The sequence below is a fragment of the Lissotriton vulgaris genome, chromosome 4_1 (genome assembly GCF_964263255.1).
Source record: "Lissotriton vulgaris chromosome 4_1, aLisVul1.2, whole genome shotgun sequence".
In the NCBI taxonomy this organism is placed as follows: domain Eukaryota; kingdom Metazoa; phylum Chordata; class Amphibia; order Caudata; family Salamandridae; genus Lissotriton; species Lissotriton vulgaris.
In genome coordinates, this window is record NC_141691.1 from 382,366,281 (window position 1) to 382,393,569 (window position 27,289).

Here is a 27,289-nt window from a genome sequence, read left to right on the forward strand (position 1 = left end):
ATCAATGGGCAATTGGCGGAGACACCGGAGCCAGCATGACTACTGGTAAGTTTCAGCTGGTATCCTCAGAGCACCTCCTTCTTAACACATTCCACCAAGTCATAGTCTCTTCAAATGTGGGAGCCATCTACCGGTGGCTCTGGTTCCCTTTTAAAGTAGGGGGGGGAGGTCTCTGGTTCACTAAAAGTAGTTGTGAGCCCTGCCCTGCTTGCAGTTGGGTAACAAGCTGCAGCACACTATCTGGAGAGAGGTAGAGCTATAGTCATCCTTGGAGATGTTGGGATTGCATGAATGGGTCTGAATGTCCGCATGGTCCATATCTGCCTGGGAAGGGAGTCAACGGTGTCTGAAGCCTGGAACAATCTGTTAAATAAATGTTCAATAAATGATTATTGAAAAACGCCCAGCTTGTTTTATTTGGTGTACCTCTCTGAGACAAACTAAGTAAGCACGAGTAACTGAGCGAAATGTAGTACATTGTTTCCACGGTCCTGAGGGATCAGGGTTGCCATGTTCTGAGGTTGCCAGAAACTATTCTCTCCTTGGTAAGAGAAAATTATAGTGGCACTGTGATCTAGCTGATAAGGAAAGGCTAACTTACCCGGTGGGGGTGATCAGAGTTCGTCTGACACCAATCCGACAGTATATGTTGTCTAAATGCACAGATCCTGTATATTTTAGATAGGAACTACACAACAACGCCATTCTGGGTCAGACCACGCCCATGCTGATATCCAGGTTCTTCCATCGTAGTGATGGGAACTTCCAAGGGGTTGGTTAGTTCTCCCCACTCTTAGTTTGGGAAACACATGCTAGACCTGTCAGCCTTAGCATGGTCTTACCCCCAACTTCTGACCTTCCTCTTCTATTTATTCTGACCTCGTTTTTAGTGGCCTTAGGACTCTAAGCACTTTACCACTGCTAACCAGTGCTAAAGTGCATGTGCCTCTCCTCTAAACATGGCAATATTGGCTCATACCCAATTGGCATATTACATTTGCATATAAGTTCCTAGTAAAATGGTACTATAATTGCACAGAGACCGTAAATTAAATGCTACCAGTGTCCCACCCAGTTAAATAGCCCTTTAAACATGTCTCAGCCCTGCCATTGCATAGTCTGTGTGTGCAGTTTAAACTTACATTGGAACCATGCAAAATAAACCTATTGCCAAGCCCAAATCTTCCTTTTTATTTTGTAAATCTTTATTGAGAACAGAACCATGTTGCAGATGTACAATACAGAACAGGGTACACATCACAATGGGTAGGAAGGTACGGCCCAGAGGGCAGGGTGCAATGTATTTAGAAAAGTAGGACATGTACTTTTAAGTTTTATGCGTTCTGGTAGTGAAAAGCTCTTAAATAATTTTTTCACTACTGCAAGGCCTATATCTCCCATAGGGAGCTATAAGCCTTGCAACTTATTACATTTTATATTTGTAATTTCCAAAGGTGTTTCTTGAATCTTAATTTAAAATCCTAACTTACGGTAAAGTTGGATTTTCAATTATACTTGTGAAAAATCCGCTTTTAGAAAATTGGCATGTTCTTGCATTAGCCATTTGGTGCCTGCAGCCTGTCTCTGGTCATATGACTCGGTGTAGTTGGAAGTTAGACTTTGTGTATTCTTCCTAGACAATCACACATACACAATGGAAGCTTAGGTGTGACTGAATGGGCAGGATGGGTGGGAGGAACAGGGCCTAGCCTCACTCACACCTGGATAGACTGTGTCTCCTCTACACACAAAGGGCTGCATTCTCCCTGTAGTTAGTCTGGAACTAGGGCAGGGAAGGCAGAGCATCTGTGCACTTAAAGGGCATGCCTCTAGGTGCTTCTCTCCACTTCAAAGGCACAACTGTATGTACAAGAAGGACATCAGACATCACCACTTCAATACCCTTCTGAACCTGTAGATTCTCTGCCTGGAAGGACTGCTGTTCTGCGGAAGGACTGCCACTCTGCTGGACTGCACTCTACTGGACTCCTGCTTTGCTGTACTGACCTGCTGACTGCTAGCCTCTTGTTTGGGTGAGTAGGGCTAGACCTGCATCTCTTGAACCTAGAGTAACTCCAAGGACTCCTGATCTGAAACCTCAGAGACATACCATGCTTCCAACCACCTTTCACCTGCACCTGCCCTCTGTGAGTCCACCCTGACAAATGGTGCCATCCCAGTCAAGGACTTTTGGAAGTTGGCCTGCGGTGCTTGCCAGTGATTCCGACGCATCTCTGCTGAGTGAGCACTGGTTAATTTGGGGTTTGGTTGTGCCTTACCCTGACAAGGATAGTGGTTGCTCCTTGACCAAGAGTTACACCCCGGTCAACCATCAGCCCAATTTCTTACACACTCCCATGGAGTACTGAAAGAAATAGAAAAAATAAAGGCCTCTAAACCAACAAGCATGCTATCTGTGCAAATGAAATTACCCCACAACTAACAATTGTTGTAGAATTCGGAAATTGAAGACATAATTCAGGTAACTGCTCACCTATATGACTAACTTACATTTTGACATTAAAACCCGTAGTTTTCTTTAATGCTGAACAGCACATACACTTACCAGCAGACCAAGGGCCGTATTTATGAGGCCGTGTGTCACTTTTACCCCGCCTGTGCGTCACCTTTTGTGACGCACCGGTGGCGTAAAAAATGCACCATGCTGCGCCCTATTTACAAAGTGACGCATCTAGGTATAAGCGTCACTTTGTAAACCCCTATGCCACATTATACCTGCGTCAGGTATAATATATGCAAGGTGGACATTCCACTGCAAAAAGCCTTGTAGAAGTGGTGCATTGAAATCTATGAGATTTCAGTGCGCCACTTCTAGGACGCCATTGCGTCAATATCTTACACCTGCCTCACAGCAGGCAAAAGACTGACTCAGGTCCTTTCACATGAGGCCTGCCCCATGTGAAAGGACACATTGCTGGAGTTGCATCTGTTTTCAGACACACCCGATCGATGCGTCACTTTTGCACCAACAGATGCGTCAGAAATACCGCTGCATCTGTAACTCCTTGCAACATGATGCATCATACAGTAAATATGACACATCCACAAGGAGGGCACACTGAGAAGTGACACATCTCTGTTTTCACTCAGTGATGCATCACTTCTCATAAATAAGGCCCGAGTCTTTAAAGTAAGCAATAAAATCTGTTGATGTGACAAATACACTTATCTATTCTTCAGAAATAAGAAAAAGGAGACACCTTCGTATTGTGGAAAACGACTAGCAGGGATAATTTAGGAGGTCTAAAGAATTTCGGGCCCGATTTACAAAAGTAATCTGAGACAAATTCCTAACTTTAAGACGTTTGGTATTCACAAAAGGCATTTAGTGGTAGTAAAGTTAGGATTTTGTCTCAGATTACTTTTGTGAATCGGGCCCTTTATTTTGAAGTCGTAACGCCTATTCAACAGGTCAAAAACCCTACTGTGTATATTATGGAACTGAAAGTAGCAGCATGTTTAACAAATGTGCATATTATGTAAAACGTGAAGCAGTTTCAGGCCATATCTATTTGTGATACATTAAAGAAAAGAAAAGAAGAAGCAAAAGAGACGATGACACATTTTAAAAGCAGTCCTTGAGAAAGAACAGAACAGTGCCAAAGTATTGTCTGCACAAAATCATGTCTTATTTTCCTTTAGAGAGCAATTGCACACAATATGCCATCAAATAAGCACCCTAGTATATTACATTTAGGGGACACTTTGTTCACATCCAAGAAGCCCAGGGGAAATTTTCGTGCTGGTGATGGAGTGCGTCCGTGCTTTCTAGTCCTCTGACACCTGAAGCGACTCACAACTGCTGTTCATAAACCATTCTGTATGTCTTTGGATTGGACACTGGCGAAAGGTGCTGTTTCAACTTTCCCAAAAACATTTTGAGGAGTGTCAGACGTCCACTTTTTGCAGCACCCGGCTTGGTGTGCTTTAAGCGGCAAGAACGTTTGAAAGATCACATATCGACGGAAAAACGTTTTGCAGGTTATATGAAAAACATAGAGGCATATTATCAAGGGGGTTTATCTGCGCTTTTTTGGCTTTAAAAGCCAAGAAAGCGGAGATAAAATTATCTCCCTATTACCTAGCTGTCCCTAACACCAGTTAGCGACAGCTAGTAGGAGATAGCGACCATCTTGGGCCCCACTTTGCATGTCAGTGATATTTATCACTAATGACATGCAAAGTGGGCGTGCCAAGATGTTAGCGACTGGAAACAGTCACTAACATCGCTATCTCCTATTACCAACTTTTGGAGATATTCGCGCTAAGTGCGAATATCTCCAAAAGCTAACACCTGCCCTGAGCAGTTCTTAGCCATGTTATCCAGTGGGAGGTGGATAACATGGCTAAGAGCATTAGCTCGGTAATGCATGAATATCGCTGACTTTTCAGCGATATTCATGCACTGCGGCAGATTTTTATCGCATTTGCGATAAACCTTGGTAATACCAAGGTTTATCTGCGATAAAAATCGCCGCAGCTCCACAGTAAATTTTTGTCTCTAACCAAGCAATAGCGATAATTATCGCTATTGCTTGGTATTATGCCCCTCAATTTCGCTTTGTGAAATCACGGAGGCTTCATAAAAGCATGCAATATGTAACATGGTCAGGCAAGCACAGTGTATGTAGACCTTACAGTTTATAAATATTTAAAAGAAAGCACGCAGGGGAGAAAGAAAGAAAACATATGCACTCCCAGTCAGTGCTGAGAAAGAAAGGTAAAAATAGTTCTTTGAATGCAAGCAACATCAGCAGTGGAAGTATATAAGTCAACCAATCTGAAAACTGTCAGAAAGAAATGCTGCTGGGACATGTCAAACATAAGCCCATGCAGGAAAGCCATCAAATACAGTGCAAAGAACTGAAATAGACAACCAATCATGAGAAAGGGACTGACCCAAAATCTACTCTGTGTGGTGCCAGTAGGTCTTTAGTGAGAGACAGCTAAAACTGTTATAAGACTTTTTCTTGTAACCTTTTCTTGTAACTCTTCATAATAGCAATGGTTGCCTCCACCACAGCATTGTCGGCAAGTACAGATATTCTGTCCCTGAGTTGAGATTTGCCTTGGGAATTTGACGTTGTACTTAAAGGGAACGATATAGAAATGCATTTATGAGTATGTGTAATATTACTACAGGAGTACTGTTTTAGATATGGATACATGGCTTTATAAATGGTCCCAATGACACCCAACTGTTAGTAAAAGTCCAAAGAGTACACATTCCTTTCTAGTTGCACACAAATACTCCTCGAATGTTGCCATTTTAAATGTTATGGGGCTAATTCATAAAGACATGTGGTCATAAAAGAGCGCAAAAGAAGGTGTAGGAAATTGGGTTGCTATTTGAAAGGGGGTAAAACCCTAATGAAGCAGCAACCACAATTCATGTCAGGGAGAAACACAAGCAAACCCCAAATTAACATGTACTCAACCCTCTGATAGCTTGGTACAAAAGCAGCCTGGCTTAACTTTGAGACAATGTGTAAAGTATTTATGCAGCACCGGATACAGTAATAACGTGGAAACACGACACAAGAAACATCCCAAACCAATTAAAAAACATAGAGGTAAATTTAACAAATTCTTTGAGCCCAATAAAACAAAATTCCAATCGGATGAACTGAAGATATGCAATTTTAAACATTTAGATAAAAGTTGCACTAAAAGGCACAAAGCACCAATGGAGTGAATCTGGTCGCGTTGGACCAGGAAAAAGTCACAAGTTCAGGCCGACTGCAGGTTGAGGACAGGACCAAATTTGGCCAGCTGAGGACTTTACCTTGTGTCCTTGGTGCGGCATCTGTGTGGTGTTGTTTTGCACAGCTTTGCCTCGCTCTGCATTGGTTCCGATGAGCTTTGCGGCAAGGCTTTGCGGGCTTTGTGCTACTTACCGTCAATTCTGGTGAGGCTGGCAGCTGTGCAGAGAGGTTTGCGGGGCTTCGAGTTGGATTTGGTGGAATTTTCAGTTAGGCCAGGAGGAACACTCTCTCATGCCAGCCAAGGGCCCAGGACCATGGAAGGACCCACCTGGGGATCAGGGACTTACCTCACCAGAGGCTAACAGGGCTCAAGCAGTTCAGGTTGAAGGACCAGTTGGAGTTCCAGTGCAGCGGAACAGGGAGGCCTCTGGTGATTGCTTTGTCCCTCTAGCTTAGAACAGGAGGTAAGTCAACTGACCCTTGTAGTCACCCAGCCTGGGATGAAGGGAGCAGGTCCAGTTTCGTTCTCAGCAAGCAGGGCAAGCAACAGAGCAGCAGAGCAGTCTTTCTTCTTAGTCTTCCACAGGTCCAGAAATGTACTAAAGAGTTGGGTCTGAGGATCAAATATTGTTTCTGGTGCCAAGTTTGAAGTAGGATACATTTTTAGAGGTTTCCACCCACAAAGGCCTGCAGCCAGATTGTCTATGGACACAAAAACTAGTGTGAACCCTTTGTGAATGTGCTGTGGCAGAGGCTTTGTGATGTGCAAGTGTGATTGGTGACAGTCCTGCTTCATTATGAAGTTAGAGATGCTATCATACCCACACCTATTCCCCCTTTGTCTCACTCTCTGGGAGTAATACACAAAGACCAACTGCTAGCTACACCTAGTCAGGTGACCCAGGATAAAGGCTGCAGGCACCAAATGACTACGTTAAGAAAGTACCAACTTTCAGAGTTGTGGCTTAAAACCCAGCTTCATCATTAAAGCGGGTTTTCTATTACAGTTCTTTAGGCACCGAATTCAACATTCCTATTGGCCCCCAATTGAAAGTTATTAATTATTACATTTAATACGTTAACCCAATGTAGTGTTATGTGAGAGGCAGACCTTACATTAGTGAAAACCAAATTTAAGAGTTTGTCACTACCAGCACATTAACAACTTAAAAGTACATGTCCAAACATACACTGCACCCTGCCCTAAGGGTAACGTTGACTTATATGTATTAAAAAAGATGTTTAGGTCGGGCAAATGTTTTATTTTGCCTGGTCGGAATGCCAGTTTAAAATGTACACACAGGATGCAATGGCAGGCCTGAGACATGCTTAAGGGACTACTTAAAAAGGACACAATAAGTGATGTAGATCCACTAGTAGCATTTAATTTACAGGCCCTGGGTACATGTAGCACCACCTTATTAAGGACTTACAAGTAAATTAAAGATGCCAATTGGGTGTACACCAATTTTACCATGTTTAAAGGAAAGAGCACATGCGCTTTAGCACTGGTTAAAGTGGAAAATTGTCAGAGTCCTAAAAGTCAACAAAAACAGGTTTAGAAAATAGGAAGGTGCATGCAACAAGTTTGGACTTGGCCCTGCAGAATGGGCCAAGTCCAACAGGAGGGATGCTTTATGTGCTCAGAAAATGCATTTTTCGTAAATAGGCTCCTTTGGAGTTTTTACATAAATTTTTGTAACAGCAGGAAACATCTGAGAGCAACCATGTCACATATGACACCATGCATTCCATTTATTTCCATGTATTCTGACACATACTGGGAGTTATGGGTAGATGAGTTAAAAGTTAATTTGCAAGAATCAGTAGTTAAAACATTCTTAGGTTACAGCAACAAAGCTAACCTATTGCATTCTTTGGAGACTGATTATTTCCACATACACAACCAGAAGAGGTTGTAACGACTTAATACAGGAGCAGTGCTTTGTGAGCTACAACCTGCCTTTTCAGTATATCGCATTGTCTTCTAGTACGGGGTGCCTTATGTAGATTGCCACAGTTCATTTTTCTCAAAATATTCATACAGGTTGATCCCCCCTTATACCACACTACTTGACTTCTTTGAGTCTGGAAGTTTCGTGTCAACTCCAACTTTTTAAATGATTTATTTTTTAAGTTTTAAAGCAGATTTTATTTGATGAAAAAGATAAAACAAAGTACAATATGTAAAGATACAATACATATGTATAGCATAATGCAGTTAATTCATATAGAAATAGGAAAAGGAAAACATGAAAGAAGGAAAAGAAATGAGGAAAGTGGGATATCAAACTCTATATTTGGTCCTGTAAATGAAACACAACAATTAAGTAACAATACTTCCTATTGTAATAAGGTAGTATTTGAACATAAGATAAAATAGGTTAGAAAAATATTAATAAACGAATAAATCAAGGAGGTTTAGATATTTCTTCATTGCAAAGATTAATCAAGGGTAAGGTATGAGCTGGCACATTTAGGAAATTAGTGATAGGTAACCACAGTAGGTCTCGTTTAATGGCAAGTGTGTTTGTGTAAACATAAGCCCTATCCAGTCTATGATTGTAACAAATTCCATACCACCATGCTTGAAATGAAACATTCAAAGTATTTTTCTATGACTTGGTAATTTGTTGAAATGCTACAGCTATGAGTAAATCAATATTGCCGATATTAGTATCATGAGAGGCCCACACCTCTGAGATGCTGCCTAGAAAAATATGGGAAAGAGAAAAAGAGATATGAGTATGGAAAATAGTATTAATTTGTTGCCCCACTCTGATCCAGAAATTATGAAAAGATAGGCAATCAACCAGTATAGGATTTGCTGATGTGGCAGGGCAAGACCAACAGGTAGATGGGATGGTAGGATCTATATTATGTTATTTAGCCGGAGTAAACAGAAGTCTATTGTATATGAAAAATAAAGTTTGGGTAGTAGTTGCTGCTCTAGAAGACTTCCTTATTTTATTCCAGATTTATTTCCATATTAGAATAGGAAAAGATTCACCCAAGTCAGATTAGATGTGCAAGACATCTAGCCTGAGCTTCTATTGGAATTCTATAACGCATATTAGCAAGCCCATTATTGCCATTTTAGCAGCCGTTTCCTGCCGCTAAAATGGCAATAATTTTAATGAGGTTCTTGCTAATATGCCCCATAGACTATCCGGGATTGAGAGGAGTGTATTGGTGAGAAATAAGTGCATTCTTGAAGAGTAGGGCGATATAGTCTCCAAGAATACACCAGAGATCGTTGCGTCTATCTATGAAAGGATCCACAACCATGTTAAAATCACCACCAAAGATTAAATAAGCATCAGTATAAGTCATTAAAGTAGAGAGAATTTGAGGCCAGAAACGTTTATCATAGTGAGTGGTGTGTATACATTAAAAATGGTTAAAGGAGTTTTGTTAATCAGTAAAGACACTGAAACCCATCTACCTTCAGAATCATTATCTTGTCATATAAGTTGATTATCTAAACGTTTATGGCAAAGAATAGCTACACCATTTCGTTTACATGAACCTGGGGATGCGAAAACATGACCTACACTTTGTACGGTGTAATTTAGTTATCTCAATATCTGTCACATGAATCTCTTGTAATAAAACAATATCCCCCTTTAAACTCGCAATATGAGATAAAACTTGTTGACGTTTGATAGGAAAAACCAAACCCTTAACATTCCAAGATCTAATTTTTAACAACATTTAAGTATATAGAATAAATAGTAAACTTTGATATAAACAATTACAAGTATGTAAATATAATGACACATCATATATCAGAATATCAACTAGAAGGAATTCTGTAGATGATAAATATAAAAAAAGACTGTTATAAAGTAGGAAGAAAAGTTATAGGGAGTCAAAAAGTGAGATATGCTGAAGAGAAAGAGGAGAGACCAGCAAAAGGAATAAGAAAGGAACGTAGGAAGGGAGAGGAAAAGATAAAGCAAGTAGAAAAAGTAATAGAAGAAACATGAATTAAAAAAATACAAAGCAAAAAGGAATGAAAGAATAATAAAAGAACATACCACAAAAATACACGAAAACATGGGGCTGATGGAACCACATAAGGAAAACAGCACAGCTGGAACACTCCAAGATAAAAAATGGGAAAGGGAGACATCATCCAGGCAAGAAAATGGGATCACAGACCAAGGACTACGATGAACCACTCCTGACAGTAGAAAAGAAAGATTGTTACAGGAATTATAATGAGTAACAATTAAAAAAGATCAAGATAAATAGAATACAGAATCATTACAGAACAGCAAAAAGGAGGAATTTGACTGGTAACAGAAAGAACAAAGTCAACACGTTGTTCCAGGTGTATAATGTTTTGCTCTATATGGGACCATTTATCTTCAAGACCTTGGAGACGGATATTTGTTTCCTCCATGTAAGGCTTGAGAGCACGTATTTCCTCAAGAAGTACTTCCATTAATAATAACGTGGAAGAATTAGAAGGTGAAGGTGGATCTTTCATGACACTTTTAGATGAAACAGCGGCTGAGGCAGAGGGAATCTTAGATGACTGCTTAGAAATGTTACGAGGCATAGTAGGTATCACATTACCTGTGTGAGGAAGACTAGAATCCATATCTTCCATGCTTTCATGTAAGACACTGAAAGGGTTATAGTCTTCCACTGAATTGCTGTCCATAGAATTAGTAAAATTGCATGTAGAGCGCACTTTTGCCATAGAACAATGATATCAGATGTTCCCTGGGCTTTAAAAAGCAGATCAACTTGTAGCGCTGGGCTTCATACAGGTTTTCCAGCGTTTAGGGGATCCAAATAGGCGGTGAACGCGCCCGGAGATCTGACCCCTCACGTTGTTACGGAGCTCCGTGCAAGAGAGGCCATCTTCTTTGGCTCTGAAGCCACACCCCTTTTAAAATGATTTCTAATTGAAAACATTTTCTTTCAAAGGAAATTTGTCTTGTTCTACATGAAGGCAAGAGTAAATAAGCATGGATTCAAGACGTATATAATGTAGACATTGAGGAGTGTATTAAAATTAACTTATAAAAGTATTTCATCAGCGAAACGGTCCTGCCTCTTATCATGATACTTGGAAACAACGGAAAAATACCTCTGACTCATCTTCATGACCAACACCTAAGAGACCCCAGGTACCACTCTTGTCAACTACTCAGCCTTGTCCCTAGAGGTGCATGAGAAGTCAATTGACTTAGTCACCTTAACTTTTAATGAACATCGAATATCATCCAAGAAAGCAGTAAATGTAACACAAAAGCCAAAATCAAAAGCAAAAAATAATTATACTAGTTAATACTGTATCAGAGGGCCAACTTTTACAGCTTTCTCCTACTCCCTGACTTTGGTCACTTGCCACCAGCAAATGATGCCCCTCTAAATTGAAAGATAATAAGATCTGCTCATCACAATACTGTCCCCAATCTCCACAGGGTGCTTAAAAATAAAAAAAATAGCTTTGTTTTAACAAGAAACAGTTCTGCGCTCACATCTACAATACACAAAGGGTAGTTCATTTAGACAGACCTTAAATCTAGATTTTCTGTCCCTGCCTCATGTCACCTCACACTTGAAGATGACACATGCCCCATGAAATATGTGCTTCCACTTCCTGAAAGCCTGCATTTACTTTTGTGCCCGGATTCCTGCCACCCAAACGAAGAAAAGGACAAAGACCCACCCCCAAAAATGTGTCTCCTTTTTACATCCCTCAATCACCCCAAAAATATGTTGAAAATTAAAAGAAGTGTAATGCGTTCTCATCTCATTGGCTATTTTCTGATTATGAGTAAAATTGTAAATACATACTTCACAATCTCCTCGGTGCCCTGCAGTCATTTCAGTTCCAGTTCAAAGTTACTGAAAATATTTAAAATGTCATCATTATAGGGAAGCCGCAGGGTTTGGGCCCTCCTACCACGCACTGCTGAATGAGTAATATTTCTGCTTCAAAATATAGCCAAGCATGTTACTGTGATAAAATACGCATCTGAAAATAAAGAAATCGGTTTTAATTTTAAACAATTGGTAAATCCATAATAATGTGAATGGAAGTGCCCCCTTATTTTAAAAGGTTGCCGATTATCCTAAAAATGCTAAGAAACAATATAAAAGAAGAAGACCGTTGCTGTTTCCAGGATGGCTGCCTTGAACTGATGCAGGAACTCATTTTCTCATATACACAACGTGCGAAAGAGTGTGTCCATGGTTGTTCTGCATTTCCCCTGGGCGGACAAAGTCAATAATTCACAATGCAATATCCCAGCACTAATGGAAGGGCTAAGTGGACAAATAGTAATTGGAACTCTGCGTCCATAAGTATTACATCAAAGTGGAGAACACAGCCCGCAACATCAGCAAAGAGCAAGTACTTAAATCTTAATGATCTTTCCATTTTTTACATCATTTTGCATCTATTATAGAATCATTTTCTGTCGTAAAAATAGAATTCCGACAATAACATTACTAATGGTCATTTGTGGATCGTTACATCACCGGATATTACACGATATTAGGATAATTGAGATGAATTCTGTAAGTTTGAATACAGTGATTGGGCAAAAAAGGAAGTTTTGATAGAGCAGTTGTGGCTTATTTGTTTTGCCACGATACAGCAAACCATACACAAGGGAACAACAATTCACAGGCACTGTTTATGCAATTCACTAAAAACTCAAGAGCCCTCACAGTTCAGCAGTGTTGGCACTTTAAATAGAGGTGCATTTCAAAATACCAAACCATAACATGTTTCAGAATTATAAGAGTCTCTACCTGGTAGTGGAGCTCTGGCGCCTTATTGAGAAATGCAAGGTGGTTGATTTAGCCAGCAAACACAAGAGAATGTGACAATAATGCTGGGAACAGCATGTTCATGATTATTGTTGGAATGTGCCTTTTTGGGAGACAAAAAGCCATCTCTCTCACAAAGAATGTGGTAAGCTTAGCATGGCACCATAACTGATGGTGACTCACGCTGTTTAACATCTGACTACTTACTGAGTTCCATCTTCCAGAATCTAAAACAAGGAGTGTTTGTGGAATTGATCCTATAGACCATATCCATCTTTTTAGCATTCATCAGCCCTACCTTCCTCAATAGGCCCTCATTAAAATCCCATGACTTTTCATCCTGAATACGGACTCAATCCCCTTGGTTCCAGACACCTCAACGTGCTGACCCATGCATGCAGCCTCTGTCCTAAAATGCACTGTAGCCATCCCAACCTCATGGCTCACCCACGTTTCCCCCAACATTTAGCCTTTGCTTCAAGTAAGTGAGTACTGTAAAATTATGTACCACAGCCAGCACTCTCATATGCTTCCATATCCTGCATACATGCAGCCAACCATTTAGCAGAACTGTCATCTTATCTCCTTGGAGCCCCAGTAATAGGTGGTGAGGCTCCAGGCTACTCACAACATTTCAGCCTAGTCCCAGCGAGCATGCTCACTCTCAACGGGAGTGGGTCACAGCATTGCTGAACATCACTAGATTACAGATCAACAACCAGAACAGAACAGAAAAGAACATTTCTCAGGATTGCCTTCATGCAGTCGAAGTAATGCAGCACTGTAGATAAAAGGAGAAACACTGAAGCAATAGGGAATTACTTTCCAAAAAGAGACAAAGTGATTGGCCTTTTGATAGATGGGTCTAGGAATTTCAAAGCAGGGAATTCCATGAAATGGATGTTGCTGCAGATGACAAAGGAATTTACTGAAAACATTGAATTTCGTTATGGTATCTGAGAACATTGGGAGAAGTGGAAAGGAAAGCTTCTTTTAACAGTTTTATATGGACCCAAACAAGATCTTTAAAAACTATACATATTATTGCACACTATAAACATTTCTTTAGTCACTATATGTATATATATAGTCTATATTTGCTCTCTAGTCTCTGTAGTGGCGCCATTGAACCAGAGCTCATGCTCTTGGTAAGTTAGTGGAATTTCAACTTCCTCGAAAGGAGTGTATTCCGCTGGAGGTTCCCCTGCTTTGTAGTAGTGGAACTCGTGTGTTACAGCATTTGCTGCTGAAAAAGTTATCCATGAATAGAATACCTCTGTCTGCCAATAGTCATGTGCCTCGACAACAAATATGACTGTACCACCTCTTGATGATACTCCATTTTCTATAAGTTTTATAGTTAAGGTTTTCCTTACATTTACCGGGATGTTAACGTCAAAACCCGGTTGATTTGCATCTACTGCCGCTCCACCGGTTTCGCCGTTAGTTGACATTGTTTAATGAGAGTTTGCAGAGCAAGTTTCAAGGAAACAAAGATTAGGTGCACAATTTTTGGGAACACTGTATCCTTCAACGTTGATTAAACAAAAACTAATACATAGGAATCTCTTCCTACTAAGTTTTGGCAGATATTAACCTTTTCACCCACCCCAGACGTCTATCGGAGATTTTACGGAAAAAAGGGGTCTGTGTGAAAAGCACGACTGAGTTACTCTAGTATCTAGCGTTAAATTATCGCCTTACCAAACATTGGGCGCCATGTAGTGTAGTTCCTATATTCCCGATAGGCTCTGCGCATTGGAATAACATAAACGATAGTTTAGACGTAGGACTGAGGTCGACTAGGTCTCTATTGAATATGTTAGACTTAATTGTGTGTGCCAGCTAGCTCAGAGGTCACTAGAAACTTTCTTGAGTAAACAAGAAGGTGTTTAGCTTTCCTGAATAGACAAGAAGGGATTAGTTTCTGACAACCGCATAAACATGACAACTTTGCTCCCTCCAGGATAAGGAGTATATCTTCAGAGTCGCAGAAACAATAGATAGCTATTTTACTCAGTCAATCGTGCATGCTTTGTTTCACCAGAAATGCAGAGAAATAGAGAGACGGGCGTTTTCAATAAAAGGGTTATTTATTGAGCAGTCTTCTTTCTCATGCAAGAGAAATGAATTGCCACAATTGCAATACTTGTCATAAAGTAAAGTGCGAACAGTAAAAGGAGTATTATGAAATAATACTGTAAAAGCGTTTATATGGTTTCTAAGCCATAAGATACTTAAAATGGATAAAATACATACAATGATAAAGTAATGACTAAACGTACTCAACTGGTGTTTCTAAGATACGCCTACCCCGGTGTACCTAACCTAAGCCTAGTACAGGGAAGGAGTAGATGAGTTACAGTTTTTTGCCAAGAATCTGAATCAAGAATTCTCTATGGGTCTAATCAGCTCCGTACCTTAGGTATAGAATGAAGGAGGTCTTGTATCTCTCTCTCAAGACTCGATCTCCCAGCAACCCGCAAGGGTGACCGGAAAACACTGGAGCTGGATTTCTCGGCAGGAGAAAAGACAGCGTCTCTCTCAGTGCATCAGCAGGGAGGGTCGGTTTCCTTCGGCACTCGCATCAGCAGGCCGTCGTGCAAGTAGATAGCCGATCTGCTCCAAACCACCGTGTGTTGCTTAAGGCAGATGCTAATATATTTATACCTGGAAGGTGCAGAGTTTGACGTAAGGTAGGACATAAGACGTCACTAAGAACTGGCAGTTCTTTCAGGACTCCAGGAGTTCTAGGACAAATCAAAACAGAAGCAGGAGGAATTCCTGGGCTGCTGGAGGCTTGGTTTGTTTAAGAACGCGTTGTGCTTTCTAGGAGTCTATGGGAGTAGCCTTGCCGTATTTGGACTGCATTGGCTATGACTTAATATGGATATGATTCTTATGCCTTTATAAGGATATGATTTGTTATAACCACATAAGGGCATAAATCGGGAATGTCTTAATTAGGGTCCTAGATACATTCACAACTTCTCTAGATTAGAATCCTCTAACCAGTTATAGTGTTTAATGACCAGTCCATTGTTGGCGCTCTTCCAGTATCGACAATATCATACGTCGCTAGTTAGCACCTCGCTGCAATGTCGAAAAAGCACATTGCCGCTTTCACTTGTAAGCACCAATGGACAGTCTTACAGAGATGTGGCTTGACTCTTGCATATCTGCGTCATAATTGCCCCTTCTTCCCACCTCCCTGCTTTCTGTCTGCATGCCCCAAGGCACACACAATGAAAGTATCAACCCCATTGTGCTGAGAAATGCAAAGGACAACACTACATCGCACCCCAAGTATATGCTAGTTTACTGTGATTAGCCCATTCTTGTGAGAAGTCTTTTTCCAGAGATGTGATGACTCAACAGGGAGCCAGTGGTCAGAATATAGTGAACATGGAAATGAGGAAACTGAACTGGGAGAACTGGGAGCATAGTCATTGTGAGAAGTTGGGTTGTTGGGTGACTGGTGTGTATTCCCTGATGAAGCAGCAACCAGAATCTTTGTCAGGGTGAGGAACAAGCCAGCCCTAAGTTAACATGTGCTCAACCCTCTGGTAGCTTGGCACAGAGCAGTCAGGCGTAACTTAGAGGCAATGTGCAACACTTCTAACAGTAAAAAAGTTAAAACACTACACTCAAAACAACAAAAATCCAATTAGTTGAACCAGAGATATTCAAATTTAAAGATTTTAGTTAAAATAGCACCATAAATCACAAAGCACCAACAGTGGATGTCTGGTCGTGCCGGACCGGGACAAAGTCACAAGTTCAGGCCGACCACAATGAAGTGTGGCATGGCTATAGAGACACAGTTAGGCCAACTGAACAAAGTACCTTAAATTCTGCTTTGTGTAACGTTGCAAGGATCCTTCTTGAAGATGCGTTGTGCAGCCAAACCGATGCCTTGGTTCCAAGATGGGCGAGGCTGTGATGCGAGGCCTGCTTTGTTGTCAAGGATCCTGTGTACGGGACTTGCAATGCGATGTCCTGCAGTGAGGATGCAGCGCACAGTCAGGGAAATGCAATATAGGTCTTTGCAATGGGTCCATTCCACAAAGCAGCAGAGATGCGCTGGTTCTGCTTGAGGTTGATCCATACAGGAGAGATGTATGAGTTCTGCTGGATCCACAAAGGTTGGTAAAGCACATTAAACCCGCTTTCAAGGGTCCAGCAATGGAGTGGCACTGTTTGGAACGGCAGACTCACAGAAGGCAGAGTCCAGGTGCAGATACATTGTTGTTGGAAGCCTGTTATCTCCTTGAGGCTTCAGATCAGATGTCCAGCCAACTAGCCCTTGGAGTCACTCTGGGTTCTGGGGTCAAGAGATGCAGGTCCAGTCATTCTCACCCAGGCAAGAGAGCAGCAGAAGGTATGTCAACACAACAGGGTTTTCAGAGCAGAGTGGCAGTTCAGCAGTTCTTGTAACAGCACAACAGTCCTTCTTCCTGGCAGAATATCCACAGGTCCAGAATGTACTGAAGAAGTGGCTTTTGAGGTCTAGCATTTTTACCCAGTTATGCCTTTGAAGTGGGGAGAAGCTACTAGAGGAATATCTTTGAAGTGCACTAACAATAGGGGGTATGCAGCCCCTTGTGTGAAGACAGGACACAGCCTTTTCAGGTGTAAGTGGGGTTGGACCCTGCTTCTCCCTCCCCTCCTATCAGCGATAGCCCATCCAGTCACACCTAAGCTGGGTGGGAGGACTACACAAAGCCCAACTGTAACCAACACCCGATTATGTGACCAAGAGGCTAAGATAAGAAAATGGCAACTTTCTAAAAGTGTTATTTTCAGAATTGGGATTTAAATCAGACTTCACTATGTTAGGATTTTAAATTAGGATTTCAGAAACCTCAAACAGGAAGGAGTAACATGTTCCCATTTGGAAATGACACTTCTAAAGGTAATAAAGTAATTCCAATGTTATTATATGGGAGCGGTAGGCCTTGCAGTAGAGAAAATTAAGTTCAGGAGTTTTTCATGACCAGGATATGTAAAATGTAAAAGCACATATCCAACTTTTTAAAGACACTGCACATTGCCCTTAGGGTTGTCCATGTCCTTCCTACCTTAGGGGTGACCCATATACATTAAAAAGGAAAGTTGGGCCTGGCAAACGGTTTCTCATTATGCATGTCGCATTATGCGTGTTACACTTGTTCACTTGGATATCACTTTTTACAGATATGTTCGCCGCATCAAAGGCACTTTATTTAGTTATACATTTCTAAAGCGCCTGGTTACGCCACCAGCGTGTCCCTGCGCTAAGTAGACTCGCTAAACATAAAAAATGTCAGAGAATTGCATACGGACGCGTTACTGCTGCCTTCGTTACCTTATGATGCAGAGGAGAATAGCCATGTTCTTAGTTTTTTCCTAAATGTATTTTCGCACGGTTCGATTCTTAGGGTTTCCGGGAGCTTGTTCTAAGATTTTGCCGCAAGATATCTGAAGGACTGTGCCCCCATTCTTGTGGTCTGTATTCTAGGGACCTTTACTAATGCCCTTCCTTCCGATCGCAAATTGCAGCCAGGAATATAATGTGTTATTAGAGAGTGCAGGTATTGTGGACCTTTTTAGCAAGAATTTTTTATGGCAGTAAGACATTGACTTGAATTGGACTCTTTTTTCCACCGACAGCCAATGTAAGTCCTCCAGGGCTTTTTTTGCAATACCAACCAGGCTGCTGCATTTTGCACCACCTGTAATTTGGCTAGCCCCTTCTTTGGCGCTCCCAGATACAGTACGTTCCAATAATCTAATTGGGAAGTCACCAGTGCGTGCACTATATTTTTCCCTGTATTGGGTGGTAATAGGTCCAGAATTTTTCTCAAGGTTTTTAAGGTGCCAAAGCACTTACCCACTGCCTTCCATATTTGGGCCTTGAAAGACAATTTAGTGTCGAACCAGATTCCCAAATTTTTTACATCTGTTTTGGGAGTCGGTACCAGGCCCAATGTTTCTGGCCACCATGCAGAGGACCATATATTCGGTGTTTTACCCACTACCATTACCTCTGTTTTATTCCCATTCAACTTCAGGCAGTGATTGGACATCCATTTTGCTATGTCCTCTAAGCAGCTAGTAAAATTGAGCACTGTCTGTTTGTTATTTCCCAAGAGTGTTACAGTCAGCTGAGTATCTTCAGCGTACGATACGATGGCGACCTGATGTTTTTCCACTACCTCTGCCAGTGGTCCCACATATAGGTTGAATAGCATGGGACTCAAAATTGATCCCTGTGGGACTCCCTGGGGCAATAAGATATTCTTAGATAATTGCGATTGCTGTAGTACTTGGAAACTACGTGACAATAGGAAGGATGTCATCCAACGTAATGCAATACCTTCTACACCACATTCATCTAGTCTGTGCAAGAGCAACCCATGGGAGGCGGTATTGAAAGCGCACTTAAGTCCAAAAGGATCATTGCAGCTGTCTGCCCCGCATCCGCCCAGTGTCTCATTGTGTCCGTAGCCAGTAACAGAGCTGATTCTATGGCGTGGGCTGCTCTAAAGCCAGATTGGGAGGTGTGTAATAGGTCATTTTTCTGTATATGGTTGGTTAGTTGTTTTTTTACTAGTTTCTCCGCAATCTTTGCATCAAATGGTAACAATGAGATTGGGCGTACGTTTTCTAAAACTGCTTGGTCTATGGATGTTTTTATTTTCAACGGATGGACTATCGCTTGTTTTCATCTAGTAGGTACTTCCCCTTTCTGGAAGGAGGTTGTAATTAACTCAGAAATGTAAGGCCTGATAAGAACTTCTCCCATCAATAGTTGATCTGGTCACGCAGGATCTCGTGGGGATCCAGATTTAATTCCTTTTGCGTTTGTTTTTTAGTTCGTTAAGTTCTAACATTTTAAATTCAATGAGCCTTTCTCCTAAAAATCTCTTCTCCTTCCTAGGTTCTAAGCTGCTCCCCCGACGTGCTATATATTTTAGCCACCTTGCCTTCAAAGTATTCAGCAATTTTATTGCAGTTTTCTAATGAGGGTGTTTCTTCATCCTTGTGATTTTCATAGGATTTAAGTGACTTTAATATGGAAAACATGTCTTTGGAGGAGCTCCTCGCTCTTTCTATTTTTTCCGTGTTGAACTCGCACCTTGTTTCCTTAACTAATGTGTGATACTTTTTTAGTTCTTTTTTTATAGCAATCCTTGGCCTTGTTGCAAACATGTTTGCGCCAATTCCGCTCTAACTTCTTACACTCTTTCTTTGTTCTAGCAAGAGTTTTACTGTACCATGGTGCTGAAGCCTTCTGTTTCTTGGGACTCTTAGTGCTCCCTGCCGCTATCTCATCAACGGCACCTGTTATCCATCCCTCAAATTGAACATTGGCAGTGTTTATATCTGTTCCTAATATTGTTTTTTTTTCCAGTGCCTGTGAAAAGGAACTAGTATTAAAACCGGCCCATTTCCTGTGTGTAGTTTTCGGACTAGGTCCCTCTATCCTTGAGCTGGGTATAGATATTGAGAATGGGATCTGGTAGTGACCTGTCCAAGGGATAGGCCATGGTGTTTCCACTTCTATTTCCTCTTGGTTAGTAAATATGGGATCAAGAATATGGCCCTTTTGGTGAATTGCTATTCACCTGTTGAATAAGGTTCATTGCCATAAGGTCCATACATAGGGATTGGGCTTCCTTATTCTCTTTTTTATTGAAGTGCATGTTCAAATCACCAAGTATAAAGAACTTTATATAGCGTAAGGCTGGTTGAACCATCTTTCCTCCTAGGCTTGCTATACAGCTTGCTTGACAGATTGTGTTGCACCTTTTGTTTCTGCAGCTGTCTGTTTCCTATGTATTACAGATGAAACACTGTGATCATGGTTTGAGTTTGCATGACACAACAAGATCTGGTGATTAGTCAGCTCCCTGTGGGTATCAGATGTATGGAAATTCATCACCAATATTTTCATCATGGATGCCACGCATGAGTTATCCTGTAAAAGCATGAAGAAGTGTTAACGGCATCTGCGTGTTGCATGTGATGCAGTGTGGCAATCACACCTTTTTCCAATTTCCCTATGAAGTCTCCTAATTGGATCTTCGTGTTTCTTATTTCTATTTTATAGTTACCCCTTATGAGTGAAAATGCATTAGGTTTTGAATGTTTAAATAAGAAGATTTTCGTATGGTCAGACTCTAATTTCACAAATGTGAAGCAACATTTTTTTTAACTATGAACACTGACATCATCTGTCTTCTGTAAAGTAATTGAAAAGTACCGAAGAGCATCAATTTCATTTTGAAGATCTGTTAAAAGTTGTTGAATTGTATTTACATTGGAAGAACGAGGTCAGAAAAGGTGTTCACTTTGTGTCTGGTGGACCCTTGATGCCCAGCTATTTGCCAATATTATATGCAAGCAGGGAGAAGAGCTTATACCATCGTTTCACACTAAAATCTTGTTTACATTACAAGGTTTGTTGATTGTATGATTACTTTATGTTTATACTTTGAGTCCATTCTAACATATTTGCTAAGGATTTATTTTGCCAGATCCAAATCGCATTTTAAAACTGCACATACACAGGCTGAAATGGCAGGCCTGAGACATCTTTAAAATACTACTTGAGTAAGTGACACAATTATTATTATAATTATTATGAAGTTTTATAGAGCGCATAACTACCCAATCAGGCTCCCCAGCACTAGAACATATAAAGTAAGCCATCCGGAGGCAGCGTATCAGTGCTTGAGTTAGAATAGCCACATCTTCAAAAGTTTACTAAATGCACTAAGGGAATGGTATGTTCTCATTGAAGCAGGAAGTGCATTCCATAGCTTAGGACCTGGGTAGGATAAAGAACAGCCTCCATGACAAGTTCTCCCGTTTCTGGCAACTGTACAAAGATTACAGTAGTCTGACTGGAGGAAGCGTTTGGGATGGCAGTGTGCAAAAGAGTAGCTATTAAAGCACTGTGTACAGTGCACAAAGCTCTCCATAATATAGGTCCAGAATATTTACAGACAAAATTCTCTTGGTATATCCCGAAGAGATATCTTAGATCTTCATCTTTTAGAAAAGCGATGGTACCCGAGAATCGTAAGGAGTCTTAGGGGGTGGTTGAAACTTCATCTACTCCACCTGTCAGCTATGGAACCACCTTCCCTGGCACCTCAGAAGCCAGATGAATCTGATGATTTTCAGGAAACATCTCAAAACTTGGTTATTTTCACTCCTTCTTTAGATTCTGACTTTTGTTCTTTTACTGCAGAATTCTTGTAGACTCCAGCACCAAGCTGCACTCGGGTATATGTCGCGCTTTACAAATATTAAATACCAACCAGTGATCTTAAGTACTGTGGGTCTGCATTGGTCAAAGCTTTGTGCACATAACACAATGCTTTAAAGTGGATTCTTTTTTCAACAGAAACTTTTGAAAGTCTCTGAGAAGATTGGATTTAGAAGAAAAATTCAGAAGACAAGGAAGCAAACTAGCAGCAGCGTTCTGTACCACCTGCAAACATTTGACTGGAGCCGTGGAGTCCCCAAGATACAAAATGTTAAAATAGTCCAATTTGGACAAAATCAGGGCCTGAATTACTGTTCTCTGGGCTGAGATCAGGAGTAACCAGGGAATATTCTTCAACCACCTTAAGACCCGTGCTGCAGGCCCACTAGTAGCAGTTAATTTGCAGGCCCAGGTAGTGTCAATTTACTAGGACTTACCAATAAATTAGATATGTCAATTGGGTATAAGCCTATTCAACATGGTTTGAGGAGAGAGCACATTAGCTAGGGTTAGCAAGGGTAAAGTGCGCAGTCGTAATGCCAACAAAAATGAGATTAGCAAAAATCATGAGGTCCGAAGGCAAAAAGTTAGGGGAAAACCATGTCAAGGATCCCATGTCTAACAGTCATCCATGAGGGTCTTCCTTATGCTCGTCTTCGTTGTCTGTGTCCCCATTGTACAATAATAGCTCACATCTAGCACACAGAAGTATGCAGCATTTCTCACCATCATGTGTCAATTTATCTATGACAGGAACATAGACGCTTTCATATATGTTATGAGGTACCGCTGAGGGCCAAACGGTAAACCATCCTTGCATTTGGATTTTGCCAGTGCACGTTCTGTTTGCATTTGCCCTTCTCGTGGTAGCATACACATTCATCCTCTTCTTTGAGCTTTCCAGTTCTTTTACATCTTTGTACGCTCGAGTGTGAGCCTCAGGTTTTCTGCTAGATAAGATGTCCACAAGTGACTTTCATTTGATTCTAAGGGGGGTCGCTGGAGTCCTTTAAAGTCTGTTATTGCAAGCTGGAGATTGGTGACATGGTGAGCTTTGTTACTAGCATTGTTTTGGTCAAAATAGCCCTGTGACCTTTTAATGCCAATGGTTTTTGGGCAGATTGATGTGGTTATGTGGTGGTGGGAGCCAATGTTCCTTGCACAAACTCTTTTTTTTCCTTCCCTCGAATGGGGAAACAGTGTTGACCTTAATGACAGTAGGTATTCCAAGAGATGAGAAGTAACCAAAGAATCAATTCCCTGTGGAAATGTGCTACTAACTAGTACTACCCAGTGGCGATCTCACATGTGTACAATCTTCATGGTCGCTTGCCATAGGTGGCCCTCCGGTTTTATTTATAGCCACTTGTTTGCCCACCCCTAAAATTTGGGTAAAGGGATCCCATTGTGCAAGAGACTCGAAAAGAATAATTGTTACGAGCGAGGCCCTCACAGCAGTGCATTCACACCTCCCTTTACACTCATAATGTAACTGTAAATCACACACAGCAACCCTTTTGCACAACACACAGTACTACACTTCATGCATATCAACCACTGGTTCTGTGAGGAAGATTACCCTTTCCCTGAAGGTCTTTAATTTTGTGTTTCCCTGAAGCTTCACACCCTGTGCACCTCTGAGGTGCATGATTAGTGCTCTCCTAGTGCGTATCAATTTGTGCTCTCTTGGTGCACATCGCTTAGTGCCTGCCCCCTGCTGCATGCTTATGTACACTTATGGTGGTCTGTATGCAAATATGCTATTATGCTTGTTAGAATATATGTGTAACTGCCTGTATGTTTAATGAACTTTATCAATATAGGTCTGTTTGTGTATGCACATACCCTGCTGTGTGATCCCAGGCTAATGGCTTTAGTCAGTGTTTGTTAACATTAGTGACTGAATTATAACTAGTGCTTGAAATAACATTTTACTCCAAAACTAAAACTAAAATTGCTTGATAAAGTGGTAAAGTAGTTTACAGTGCTAATGTTTGATTTTCTTTCCCCAGAATTATTGCCTGTGCCATGAGCATGAAACGATACGTGGAAGCTAATATTTCTCAGAAATCCCATACTACGATAAAATACTTCATGAAAATGTGGAGTAGCGTGAGTGAGACGCTTATTTTCATCTTTCTTGGGGTCTCAACAATTGAAGACAACCACGAGTGGAACTGGCCTTACATCGTCTTCACCCTTATCTTCTGCCTTGTCTGGAGAGCCTTAGGTAATATGGAATATTTGTAAGTAGCTTTTTTTTAATGAAAGGTAAGATTTATTACCCTAGCAAATTGAGTACATCAGTCAGAGAAACAGTTAGTGAGGCAGTGAGAGGCTGGATTTGTAAACACCTCAAAATGGCCCACTTCTACCTACTTCCTGACTGAAGAAGTGATTGACATTGAATTGTTCTGTCCTACACAAATAATATGTATTATTACCCACAGTTATAATAATATAAGGCTTATACACCTCTTGCAACAACAAAATGTCTGGCCTGCAAGTTATATAAATATATTTACTACATATTTGCATGCCAATTGTAAGAATTTGGGTTGTTTATTGGCTAGGTGGAAGCTCCACTCAGGCAAAAACTGCAATTCTTGTCACAGTGAATCAGAAAAGTCACTAAGTTAACCTGTGTTCCACTATTTGGTAGCTTGGCACAAATACAGTCATGCTTAATTTAGAGGCAATTGGTACCAGAATGATAAAAATCCAACTAGTTGAACCAGAGATATTCAATTTTAAACTTTTAAGTGGAGATAGCGTCTAAAAGCATCCCAAGTGGTTATCTGGTTACCCTAGACTGGGGGTAGTTACAAGGTCAGGCTGATTGTAATAAAACCAGGCTAATATTCCTGAAGAGTTACCATCAAAGTACGATGTGAAGAGTTCAGTTTGCACTGGAGGAGGCGGTGAAGAGGAGACTTAGCATCATGGATAGTCACCCCTGTAGTAGGAAGGGCAAATCAGCCTCCACAGATGGTCATCACTGTAGCGCTTAGTGCCAGTCAAGCTTTGTGGACGGTCTTTCCTGTAGCTTTGCTCGGGTGGTTGTCGGTGGCTGTCATTGCTAGAACGCAAAGTGTGGATCCTGCTTTACTGGTGGTTGCTGGTGGTTTCTGTTGACGTAAGAGCAGGTCTCGTTAGAGCTTCGCATTGGCTGTCATCGTGGGCAGCAGAGTCTTGGCAAGAATGGGCACATTTGTAATTGTGAGAAGCCCAAACATCAGAATTTTCACCTTTTCTTTGGGAGGAGTTATACATTGATGCCTGCCAGGGGTCCAGGAACTGAGGAGGCACCTCTTGGGGATCAAGGACTCACTCCAGCAGAGGTCAGCAGGGCTCAGGCAGGTACAATTGCTGGTCCCGCTGCAGCATGTCAGCTTGGCAGTTGCAGGAAGACCTCTAAAGCTTGTTGGGACCCTGTAGTTCACATAGGAGGTCAACCACTGATCCTTGGAATAACTCTTGTGAGCCAGGGAAAAGGGCAAGCAGGTCCAGTCGTTCTTCTCAGACAGGAAGGCAGCCTCTCAAGCAGTGGGACAGTTATCTGTCTGCAGGGCAGTCTTTCTTTGGTAACTTCCACGTGTCCCGGAGTGTTCTAGTGAATTGCTCTGGAGGTCCAATATTTATACCTGGCATCAGCATGTTATGTGGGAGGACTACCTGTCCTATCCCCACTTCTGGAAAGTTCTTCTCCTTCCCTGTCAAGGCTTCAAAATTGTATTGGGTGAAAAAAGGCAAGGCAGATCTGGTGTAAGGTTCCTTTTTGTGCACAAGAGGTAAAGCTCTTTGAAGCGTAAATAGGTCTAGGCACTGCTCCTCCCCAGTCTTTCCAGGATGGCCCACACCGAACCCCTCTTTGTTTACTGTCTGGAAGTAATACAGAAACCCCAACAGAAGAGCCATTTGCAGTCATGTGACCCAGGACACTGGGTGAAGGCACAATTGGTTGGGACGAGGAAATTCCAACTTCTTAAAAGTACAATTTTAAGAACACTAACATAGTCCGACTTTACCATTAAAGAGCATTTTTAATTACAATTTGTTTGTGTGTAAGTAGCATATCTGAATCTGCTCTCAATCCAAGGTTAGCACTTATTAAATGTAATAATTCCTTATTGGTCAATGGTTGAGAACAGCCTTAAATCAGTGAAAAACGACTTTTTTCACTGACAGGGCATGTAAAACTTAAGCACCCATGTCCTACTTATTAAATATGCTGTTTCCTAGTCTTAAAGGCAAAAAATTGGAAAATTAACAAAACAGGAGGAGTAAAAGCAAAATGTTTGAGGGAATACCAAACCAAGGATGTAGGATCTAACACCAATGAGCTACCTATAATCACCAGACATAGGAATTCTACTTCTGGTATGTTACCATCTGTACGAGTAGGGGTGTCTCAATGTCTATGTGGTTGGGTAAGGGGTGTGTAACTTTCTGCATGGTTGAGTGCATGGGTGCATCAGTGGCTCTTTGGGTAGTGAGTGTGTGTGTGTAAGTAGCTGTATGGGTAGGTGACTGTTTGTATGGCTGTGTCGGGAGTGAATGGATGTGTCAATGGGTAAGTAACTGCATATGTTATCTAAGGTTTTTAAATTCTATTTTCTAACTATAATGGCCCTGTGACCCTTGTTTTGTTCTGTGAATTCCTAAGGTTTTTAAAATGCTAATTGTTAACTATAATTTCCCTGTAACCTTACTCATGATTGTGCACAGTGGTGGCAATGACCTAGGATTAACTGGAGTAGGACTGGAAATACCAATGAAGGATACCTTTGTTGACTTGATGAGGCTTTTCCCTTGCAATGACTTAGTGTACTCTAACATATGCCAATGACAGAAATGAAAGTGGTCCAATCAATTCTGTCCATAGATTGACAAAGCCAGGAAACATGTTAATAAAACAGTTTCTGCATTCCTAAGAGATCATTGCATGGGCTGCATCTATAACAATAATCTGAAGCTTGACATGCATGGAATTTAAAGAAATGATGGAGTGCGCTTTACAGGTGAAGGCAACAAGGTATTTTGGGCCTAGGTCATTGCCATCACAGTGCTCAATCATAAGGAAGGTTACAGGGACGTTATAGTTAGGAATTAGCATTTAAAAAAACATAGAAATTCACTGAAAAAAATAAAGGTTACAGGGCCGTTGTAGTAAGGAAATAGAAATTAAAAAAAACCTTAGAAATTCATGGAAAACAACAAAGGTTACAGGGACGTTATAGTTAGGGTCAGGTTTCACTTACACAAAACAAGAGAAAATCAGCAGTTATTTTGCTGAGCTAACCATACCTTGCGCCTCCGCAATACACTGCTTAGGACCTCACATTCTACATCACTCATGACATGGTCAGTGACATTACTGATGACAATACAGATGAAATCCTCTACACAATTAGTGACACACCCACTTACACCCCATATAACCTTTCATGTAGCCACTCCAACTTCTACACTAGCATTCTCCAAATCCATTGACACACCAATACTA

The 27,289-nt window shown here is 41.2% G+C and overlaps 1 protein-coding gene across 1 annotated transcript in view; it reads left to right on the forward strand.

Annotated features, from left to right (window-relative positions):
- Positions 1-27,289, forward strand: part of LOC147718779 (sodium/hydrogen exchanger 2-like) — a 537,314-nt gene that overhangs the window by 65,608 nt on the left and 444,417 nt on the right. Inside the window, exon 3 of the mRNA XM_086918760.1 lies at positions 23,796-24,013. Within this exon, the coding sequence (XP_086774886.1) occupies positions 23,796-24,013 (218 nt within the window). The remainder of the gene's footprint in view (positions 1-23,795; positions 24,014-27,289) is intronic.